This window comes from Panthera onca, chromosome F2 (assembly GCF_046562875.1).
Source record: "Panthera onca isolate mPanOnc1 chromosome F2, mPanOnc1 haplotype 2, whole genome shotgun sequence".
In the NCBI taxonomy this organism is placed as follows: domain Eukaryota; kingdom Metazoa; phylum Chordata; class Mammalia; order Carnivora; family Felidae; genus Panthera; species Panthera onca.
The window spans coordinates 44745519-44756533 of NC_138356.1; the positions used below are offsets into that span (position 1 = coordinate 44745519).

At 43.5% G+C, this 11015-nt stretch overlaps 1 protein-coding gene across 6 annotated transcripts in view; it reads right to left on the minus strand.

Moving 5' to 3' along the window:
• Window positions 1-7546, minus strand: part of NIPAL2 (NIPA like domain containing 2) — an 89154-nt gene extending 81608 nt beyond the window's left edge. For 2 of the 6 annotated variants that reach the window (XM_060611008.3, XM_060611003.3), the window contains exons 1-2: window positions 6552-6664; window positions 319-403 (exon numbers count right to left, since the gene is read on the minus strand). Coding sequence is in view for 2 of the 6 variants with exons in the window: in XM_060611006.3 (XP_060466989.2) it covers window positions 6552-6659 (108 nt within the window). In the remaining 4 variants the exon portion in view is untranslated. Of the gene's footprint in view, window positions 1-318; window positions 404-6551; window positions 6836-7139 lie in introns of those variants that run through there. The other 4 variants (XM_078441667.2, XM_060611006.3, XM_060611005.3 and 1 more) reach the window with 4 other exon arrangements.
• Window positions 7547-11015: the final 3469 nt, after the last annotated feature.

Sequence of the window (11015 nt, forward strand, 5' to 3'; positions counted from 1 at the left end):
GGAGGGGTACACAGAAGGAGAGGTGGGTGATTTAGGAAACCAGCGTGAGACTGCAGGCAAGCAGCAGGACTCTCATTGTAGGAATGACCTGTCAAGGCCAGGGTCTCTGAAGGGGTCAGGCCAGGACAAACACAATCCTTGGTGAGGTACAGCGCTCAGGACGAAGCATATGTTAGCTTGTATTTATATAAGGGAATAGTCTGTACCTCCTGACTGTGCCAAAGATGACAGGAGGCCATGCCAAGAATGACCAAGGGCTGGGCAAGTGACAAGAGAAAGTGCAGGCAGGGAACTATGTGAGGGGACGTGGACTATTACCTTCCAGCTTCCAGGCAATCAGGACATTCTGTGGACCAGGAAAGACTGGGCAATGAGCTTTACTTCATGGAAAAGGTAGGTTTATCTGGAACACAGTGGGAGATGAATTATCAAGAGGTGCAAACGGAATAATGTTGGGTCTTTGGGAGAAAACAAATAAACAAGCACACCCAAGCTGAAATAAATGGCACGGAAGTCTCAACATTAACAGTCCCTCCCAGGTTGGGAGTGCTGGTCCTTCTGCTTAAACTACGATCAGTGTCTGGTACTGTGACCACACTGCTGCCACCAAACACGTCTGTCACTGTTCCCAGTGCTACACAGCCATCTCCCCAGCCCAGGAGTCTGGAAAGCGGCCGAAGCCATAGGAAGAATCCTTGCCTTAGTGCTTCAAGATACCAAGCGTTCCAGTTAGGAAATTACTGCAATTAGGAAGTGTTCTGGAATGTGAATACGTTTGGAGAGTGAAGGGGCAGCAAACACCAGAGGGAATGAGGAAGGCACTGGATAGAGAAGTCAGTGGTTTTAGATTAAAGAAAGAAAAGTTACCTCAAACACCTAGTATGATTTCTCTTATTTCTTTCCATTTACAAGGAACTAAGTCCAACAATTGCTAATTATTAGAAATATATATTTCATGGCATTTCCTATAATATAGGTTGACTGCAATACGACTAGTAATAATAGCCAGTATTTGAGTACTTTCTCTGTGCCTGGCACTTTGCTAACTTCTGGACATTCACTAGCTTTTCTTTTTAAAAAAATTTTTTTTTAGTGTTTATTTTTGAGACAGAGAGAGACAGAGCATGAGCAGGGGAGGGGCAGAGAGCGAAGGAGACACAGAATCCGAAGCAGGCTGTAGGCTCTGAGCTGTCAGCACAGAGCCTGACATGGGGCTCGAACTCACGAACCGTGAGATCATGACCTGAACCGAAGTCAGGTGCTTAACTGACTGAGCCACTCAGGCGCCCCCATACATCATCTTTTCTTATTCCTATATCAACCATAGAAAGTATGTGGCATACTGTTATTACCATTCCAATAGAGAAAGCCAAGATTTGGAGAAATTAGGAAACTTGCCAACACCTCTGGTAAAAAGACTGAGCTTTTAAAACTGCACTATACAAAACCAAAAAGGATAGTTTAGGGGAATATCATCCCTTCCATGGTAAGCTCTCAAATGCCAACTTGAACAATCATCAACATCTTAAAAAGAAACTGCCTAAATAATTCTCAGTTGTTTGTTTAAGCAAAGTGACAATGGCATACCACTTCCCACCGGGTGTATATGGTATACCATTGTCTACCTGGGTAAAAAGCATGTAAGTTGAACAGCTGTAGCAATGCTAATATTATTTTTTAAACTTAAAAAAATTGTAGGATACAGACAACCGCAGAGAGAATGACAGAGATGAATAAATTACTTGAATGAATTATTATAAGGTAAACACTCTTATAACACCATCCAGATCAAAACACAGAAATTGGGCACACACCCAGAGCCCTCCCTTTGCCTCACCCCATCACAACCCTTTCCCTTCCCACAAGGAACCACTGGCCTGACTTTACTGCAATCATTTTCTTGCCTTCCCTTTAGTTTTATCACCCAAGTGTGCATCCTTTTTCAGATAGGGTTTTTAGGCCTATTTTATTTAATTTTTATTTTTTATTTTTTTAGGTCTATTTTAATCTACAGCTCCTCTATCCATTCTCTCCCTTTTTTTTTGTTGTAAAAATGATTTTTGAAGAAATGGAACCATTTAAACCTATAAAATGACAAAGTTTCCCATAGCCTGAATTTTGTTGATTGCATCAATACAAATACTATAACTAGTTAGTATAAATCAAGCCATAAGGAGGATATCAGGTAGATTGAAATGCAAACATCTTATCTGCCAAATTCACAGAGGCATTAAGACTCTTCTTCTAACAAAACCATGGGATGATGATGATGATGATGATGATGATTTATTTTTTTTTTTTTACGAAAGCTTTGATATAGTTGCTTTGAGGTAACCTGTTTCTTCCTTCCTCTTGCTGCCTCATAATACATGCATCTCACAGAAAACCTGGTAATGGGAAAATGCCACGTTGGATATATAAGAAAGGCAAAAAAACAAAAAACAAAAAACAAACCCCAATAAACATAAACAAAACAAAAAAGGGATTTTTCTTGGGAAGCAAATGGAAAGGACCAGCAACCTCTACCCAGTCCTTTGGTTATTTATAAGTTTGGGCACTTTTCTTTCTTTAAGAGATAGCCAGGTGAGCTACCAGCAGAAAAGAAATAGATGGTAGCAAAGCAAAATTAATAAAAGGGCAACATAAAACTCAATGTGATTTTTCTTTGGTGCAATGAAACAAGCCCTATTCATTCCCCCCTCATTTTTCCTCTTAACACCACATTCTTTTCAAGTCTTAGTTTCTAAGCAATGGCCTTCAGGCAAGGAATAAGAATAGCTTGTAGTTAGACCTACTTGTTGTAAGATCTAGAGGCAAATTACTTAACACAAGTTTCCTTACATGAACAGGGAAGATAATCTGTACCTTAGGAGGTTGTTGGGGGGCTCCACTGAGATAACAGCTATAAAGTGTTACATAGTAAATGCATAACTAACGTCAGTCTCTTGGTTTTGCCTCTTCTCTGCCAAGTCGTATCAATTTTCCTTTAAATATGTTGACTTTAAAAATTCAAGCCATTGAAAATTAAAAGTGCAAATAAAGGACATAAAAAATTCTGAATTTTCATTTCACCCTATGCAGAATAAACCTTTTTGACAATGTCCTTGTGAATTTAGATACTTAGCAACATGCTTAAACTTTAAGAACCAGGGTCAAAACCCCTCCTTCGCAATATTTCCTACATTCATCCTTTCTGTCCATTCCTTCCACAACCTTGCTGGTTTGGCACTACTTAATCAATCAGATAGCAAAAGGGAGACTGGAGATCTTTTATTCCAACCCTCGTTTTACTGGAAAGGAAACTGAAGCCCAGAGTTACTTGCCTAACCACAATCTCTAGTTCACAGCAGAGACTAGACTACAGCCTCTAACACTGGTTGCAAAATAAATGCCTACGGGGGCCAGTAGGTAAAAGAAATGAGAGCAAAGGGAGGGTCTTAGGTGGGGAGCACAGCTGCTCTAAACTGTGAACTTCAACGCGCAGTTAGCTTGTGGGACAGGTGGGGAAGAGGGCCAAGTGCTGCTAGAACTTCTAACATTTAAAGAGATCATTGAAACTTGAAACTTCATATACCATCGACTTGCTTTTAAGGCTGGCAATGTATTAAACATTTTTTAAAGCCTCTCTGCCGGTCAAACAAGACACATCTGTGGGCTGGATTTAGCCAATCTGAGGCCTCTGCATCCTGCTAGCCTTAAATTCCTTTTATTTAATTTGCTTTGATTCTCACACTCCTTGCTCAAAAAGCCTTCGATGGCTCCCCATTGTCTACAAAGTCCAGATTTCTTAACCAGTCCTTCAAGGCAATCCATGGCCATATTTAAGACCCCAAATTGTATTTCCACCTTACAGTCTCCATGCTCCACTGCAACCAGAATGGCTACTGACCTGTACACCAGGTACAAAAATATTCAAAAAGACACCTGACCCGGCCTCATGGTCTGTCCTTGGTCCCCAGACTTTTCCTCTCTTGGAATGACTTCCACCTGTACACTTCCATCAGTGAAACTCTGTCCACCCTTAAGTGCCCAGCTTAAATACCACCCTTCCACAAAATACCCCTGATGGCCCCTACGAAAAGCCACCTTGCTCTGAATTTCTTTAGGACTTTATATCACTCATGTGACACTTAAAGCATGCTGCCTGCTTTTGGAGTTACCTGCATAGTTCATTTCTCCAAGCACCTAGCAACACTCCTAGAAGGAAGGATTTGGATCTGAAGACTACGGTGTTTTGTACAAAGCAGGGGGCTCAATAACCATCTTAGAAATATTACCTTTTATACTGAAAACTTGTGGGTCGAACAGGAAGAAAATACCTTTACAGAATTCTATTGCGTCTGTACTTTCATAGGTAGACTCCTGAGTGACCAAAAAAGGGGCAAAGACCTCACTTCTCTGGTTCCCCAAAACATTTTCCCCACTGAACTGCTACTTACTACCTGCTTTGAGATTTCCTCCTCTAGAAGCACTCACGTTTTTGCCTTGGACAACACTGATGCTAAGAGACCACTGTTAAATATTCATCTGTTATGTGAAAGTGTTGGTCTTTTTCTATGAGGAAGGTTAATTTATCAGTCTGATGGTTATCACTTGGAAAGACAGAGAGAGACTGAGCTGTTGGCGAATAGACACTGTCATCAAATAGTTTAGTTGTGGTAAAATTGATTAAACCCTGACTATCCAGCAACCAAAGCTAATTCTGAGTGGGAGCGTCTTAAACTTGTATCTCACACTTTGTTTTTCTGGAACCACCCCCATTTCCAGTCATCTACATTCAACTATGTCAAGAAAGAAAAGAAAAAAAAAAAAAAAAAGACTCCATTTTATCTTTACTTGACCTGGCCAGCACTGGAGGCACTCAATAATATGTTTGCTGAATGGATTTTAAAAAATCAATTTTCACAGTCCTGTAAGTCTTAAAAGATGGCCTAAATTTATACAATAATGGGAAAAGTTGATACAATCTTACCTCAAACGAGCTATAGTTTAGATGTCAGCTGAGTAATTTCAATGAACATATCCTAGATACACCCTTTTAAACCTGTACAAATATATACTGTCAATGGCAAGTCAGACCTTGCAAACATAAAGTTAAGGCCTCACATTTATGTCACGTGGTAACGTGGTTGATGTTAGAGAGCCAAGACAATATTGAATTCCAGGAAACATCAAAGAAAACTGATTACAGGGGTTTCCACTGTGAAAACAATGTTTTTTTCCTGTTCTGGATGATGCCATTGTAGGTCACAACTACTGACCCTCTAATTTCTTTACCAAAAGAAAAACAGTCCATTCTTAAACCTTTACTGGGAGTACTTCTAGCATAAGCACATTGTAACATGCTTATAATCTATACGAGCATAGGCATCGTTTAACAGACTCAAAGAGCTTCCCATAAAAAGCAATTCTTTTCTTTGTAACTCCTGTGAAGGAAGAGGTCCAATAGGTTACATACAAAGAGGCTCAAAGTCCCCTCATTTTTCCTACTTTAGGATGTTTTGCGGTAAAACAGATTTAAAGCAAATAACTCTCCTCTTTGTTGAAAACTAGTAGGGTGAACATGCTTATTTTGTCTTTATATAAGTAATCGTCTGTGTTAAATTTCTGAAAACAAAATTTTAACATTTTAGAAATGCATATTCAAAACGCTTTTCCAGCATAAAAGGAATGCTAGGCCTATTATTATTGATGAAACCATGATTTAGACCAAGAGTAACAACCAGTTTGATTACATTGTTGTAAAATAAGAAGGCCCACGGATTTGTTAAAGAACAAGACAAAACACACTTATGATCACAGGTGGAAGCCTGGGATCCACTACATCAAGATCACGGGCCCCCACTTGAAAGAATATGAACACGGCTAGAGGATGGGCTCCCAGAACTGTGTTTCTGATCTTAAACCAAGCCAGAAAGAAAGGGAAAGCTCCAATCCCTTTTGATCTCGTTCAATGTATGTTTCCAGCATAAACTGGCCTTGTTTAGGCCGACGATGTTTTCCCAATAATGCTCCGGTGAGACAGGAGGGAGTCTTGCAACTGCAACCCGAGAATACCGGTGTTCTTTGCACGGAAATGGAAAAGCTGTGTGCTGAGACTGTGGGGACACACACGCACGCAGAGCATCTGCACGGAGGTGACATTTGGTTGCCCTTCATGAGCTCCCTGCTTCTGAGAATGGAGTGTCACTTATTATTATTTTTTTAACTGTAAAATGATCCTGGGAGGGGGGTGGATTATGGGTGGAAAGAGATTCACCCCACACTCCTAGAATCCTTCCGGGAGAAGGCGGATTCAGGCTGGAGGGGCGGGATTGTTCGGGACCGAGAGGCTCAGGAGTGACCGCGCGGAGGTCACAGCCGCGGACCTTTGCGCCCCCGTCCCAGGGACCGACGCCCCGGGGGACGAAGGCGGGGGCGCCCGCGCTCTCCCCAGTCAGGGGCAGTTAAGTGAACGGCTGGCAACATCACAGCCCGGTGTCCTTTGAGAGCCGGCAGGCGGGCGGCCCCGCCCGTGTCCCCACCGGGCGACGGGCCCGGCCGGCCCTTACCTGGTTCCTGCGGTACCACGCACCCGACAGGGAGCCGTTGCCGGCGCCCAGCTCCCCGTACGTGAAGTTCCGGGACAGCTCGTCCACGGCAGCCGAGGCGGCGGCCATTGGGGCTCGCTCCCGGCTCTCGGGCTCGGGCTCGGGCTCCGGCCGCTCCCGGCCCCGCCGCTCCGCCAGGCGCCGCGGAGGGGGCGCGCCCTGCCGAGGCCGCGCCCGGGCCGCGCCGGAGCCACTTCCTGCTCGGCGCCGGGGACGGCGGGCGCGCCGGGGCCACCTGGCTCACGCCCCCCGCGCGGCGGCAGGTGCGGCTCCCGCCCCGCGCGGCCTTAGTCTTCCCGCGCCAGGTGCCCGCGGGGAGCCCGGCCGGCCGCGGCCTCCCGGGACGGCTCGCGGCGCACTAGACCGCGCAGGGCGGATCCCCCTAGCGCTCGGGGCGGGGGTGGGGTACCGCACCTGCAGGGCCGGGAGGGAGGTGTCTCGCTGCCAGCCCCGGCCAGCGCTCGGGCAGCAGCGCACGGAAGTGAATGGGAGACAAACGCATCCAACCCAGCGCGGCCAGCCACCTTCCTCCCTTCGCCCCGTCTGTACCTGGCAGCTCCAGCTATGACTTTTCTCACTTGCTTTTTCAAAGTTGCTTGTATGTGGGAAAGTCACGAGTTCCCGGAAATACTGTAAGCAACACGAGAATAAAGGTTGGATCGATTACATCTCGATGCCAACAATTGATAGGTCCTCAGTAAATAACCCTGCAAGGAAGGAAGGAATCTGCGGTAGCTGGAGGACCCCAACGTTTCTTTCAGAAATGGGTTTTCCTTCCGATGGAACCAGAAGGAATTGCTGAAACTTTGCCAGCTACTGGATATAAGAAGTTAGAATGGGGGGCGCCTGGGTGTCCTCAGTCGGTTAACCACCCAACTTCAGCTCAGGCCATGATCTGCGGTCTGCGAGTTCGAGCCCCACATGGGGGCTCTGTGCTGACAGCTCAGAGCCTGGAGCCTGCTTCAGATTCTGTGTCTCCCTCTCTCTCTCTGCCCCACCCCTGCTCAGGCTCTCTCTCTCTCTCTCTGTCTCTCAAAAATAAATAAAACGTAAAAAAAAATTTTTTTTTTAACTCTACTGGGTTACTACAAAGGATTTGTAAGATATCTTGAGATTTTTAGGATTCTATATTGCTGCCTGAAGCACTGGAACTTACAATTCTTTTGTTCACAAAATGCTGAGGTTCTTCTTACATAACGTGTTTTGACTGCCATGATTTCATTACAGAGAGACCTTCATGAAAAGAGAATAGTTGCCTAGTGGAAAAACTGGGAGAAAGTTTTCAGTGTTTGTTAGGGGAAGTGCACGGGTGAGAGAAGGAAATGAGAAAAAAAAAAATCATTTTAGGTAGAGAAGTATGAAGACAAGTAATCAGCAAGTTCTGCAGTTTTTTGCTTGAGCACCCAAAATGTTCAAGGAACAGTTAATATGGTAGCTAACTACTTGCAATTTTAAGAGGCTCATTTATTTCAAATTAATATCTGAAGGAAGAATGTTTTTTTAAATATCTTCAGTAATATCACATTGTATTGGCGATTTATTAATGCTTCCATCAGTTGAGATGCTTTAGGGTACAAGTCACAGAATATCCCAATGCAAGTGGCTTAGAGAAAAAACACCTGTTATCTCTGGAGGGAATGTGGTTCTATGTGGCTCTGTGATGTCATCACTTGGCATCTTTCTGCTCTACTATGCCTGATGTATCAGGCTTTTCCCTTTGCACAGTGGCAGCTCTAGGCATTGCATGCAAACATGACCGCATTTAGAAAAAAGTCAAGGCATTTCTTCTGATGCATCTCTTTACTGAAGAGGAAAACCTTTTCAAACTCTCCCAGCAGACTCCCCTTCAGGTCCCATTAGCTAGGATTAGGGTCACATGCCCATCCACGTTCTACCAGCAAGGGAGGCTGGGAAAGTGATTCTTGAGCATTTCCAGCCTCCAAAGTGGGAGGCGAGCTCTGTCAGCAAGGAAGAAACCAGGATGGGGTGGGAGGGTACTATCAGCAGAGCCTGGCACAACCACTGCTTCATATATTCTATCAGCCAGATTGTAACTAGTCATACAGTCTCTAACAAGCAAGATAATAAATGGATCGTGTTACTTTGCTGTTTAAAATGCTACCAAACCTCTCCATTGACACAATAACGTTCACACTTCCTAAGCTTGGCATATGAGACACTTTATAATCTGACCCTCATACTCTGCTACACTCAATTCACTCCCATTTTATTTTTTATTTCTTTAAAAATTTTTTTTTAACATTTATTTATTGTTGAGAGACAGAGTGTGAGCAGGAAAGGGGCAGAGAGAGAGAGAGAGAGAGAGAGAGAGAGAGAGGGAGACACAGAATCCGAAGCAGGGTCCAAGCTCTGAGATGTCAGCACAGAGCCCGATGCAGGGATTGAACTCACAAACTGTGAGATCACGACCCGAGCTGAAGTCAGACGCTCAACCGACTGAGCCACCCAGGCGCCCCCATCTTATTTTTTAATTAAAAAAAAATCATTTTCTGTTTCTTTGCATTTATTTAAACAACTTCTAATTGTGGAGGAAGACAGCACTTGGTACGGAATAGGTCCGTGTGATGTGTAGCCGGTGACATGCTGTTCTCCAGATTCCAAGATGCCCCTGAAGTTGCTGTGGCTGTCCTGGTGTATGGGGGTGGTTGGAACAAAGAATTCGTGACCAATGTTCTTTTCCACACAGTTCACAAGGAGGCGGCAAGAATGCTGTGTGAGCTATTTTGGTCCTGGCTGCGTAGGAGTTGCTGGAGGCTGCTCTGGGGTTTGTGACGGCCTCTACCTCTTAGGAGGCTTCTTCAGGGGATGTCCTGTTCACTTTACAGGACACCAAAAGCCTTTAATCAACTGCCTATTTTTAGTGCTGAAATGGTGGAGGTCTGTTCCTCAGTTAACTCAAGGAATTCTATTCAGATGCCACATCATTTGAAGCTAAAACCTGACTCCACGGCTGATTTGCTGTGGAGTTGCTTGACTTCTCTGTGCTTTGCATTCATCATCTGTAAAAGGGGGGATAATGAGTACTGAAACAGAGAGTACTCAGTAAATGCTATCTTTTACTATTGATGACCTTGGGGGAGGGAAGAATTCCTTAAACAAACAAATACACACACACACAAAATACAAACCACAGAGGTTAAGATTGATACACGCAATTGCAATAAAAATTAAGAACTTTCATAAATCAAGACCATAAAATATAAAGAGATAAGTCATAAAGTGAGAACATTATTTGTCACGACACATAACTGACAGGGGCTCACATCCAGAATATATAAATAACTCCCATGGGCCAATGAGAAAATGCCAGATAACCCAGTGGAAAAATGGGCAAACACATAAACAGGCATTTTTCATAAGGGAAAGTAAAATGACTGATAAATATATAAAATGGTTCCATCTCACCGATAATCAGGAAAGCAAAAAAAAATTTTTTTAATTTATATTGTCTCAGTTCATTGGGGCCGCTATAACAAAATACTACTGACTGGATAGCTTATAAACGACAGAAATTCTTGGCTTACAGCTTTGAGGATGGGAAGTCTAAGATCAAGGCATCAGCATGGTCACATTCAGGAAGACCCTCTTCTTGGTTCATAGCCAGCACCTTCTTGCCGTGTTCTCACACGGTAGAACGGGCTAGAGATTTCTCTGGAGCCTCTTTTATAAAGCGCTAATCCCATTTATAAAGGCTCCACTTCCTAAGGCCTCACCTACAATTACTATCAATCTTTGGGGAGGCTCGGATTTTAACACATGGATTTTGACGGGGGGGGGGGGACATAAACATTCAGACCACAGCACATACCAAACATTGGTAAGGATGTGGAGTAACAGAAACTCCTTTTCATTGCTGATGCTATTGACATTGGACAAATTTGGCATTATTTGGTAAAGGTGAAGGTGCATATATGAATTTCACTCTTAGGTGTATACCTCAGAGAAACTTCTGCACACTGATAGTAGGCGAGGTGCACCAGGATAACAGAGCTCTTTGTAGAAATTTTTATTTTTATTTATTTTTTTATTTTATTATTACTACAAAAGATACACATTTATGTCTTGTGACATAACTTTCATAACTGTGATATATTTTATAACTAATACAATGGATTAATCAATAAAAAAAAAAAAAAGCAAGGTTTTGTGGTCAAAATTTCCCAACAGTTCAAGGTCGGTAGATTTGAATTTAAGTTCAGTCTTCTATTCCTTATCAGCAGCATGGCTTTGGGCAAATTCTCTGAAAGTCAGTTTCCTAATTCATAAAGTTGGGAATGTTATTTCAAAGGCTGTTGTAAACCTTCAGTACTTGGTAATATGAGCGAGAAACACCTTACAGTCAGCTCTGTTCACCAAACACTTGGTGCCAGGAGCCAGAGGCACAGGGATAAATAAAGCATGGGC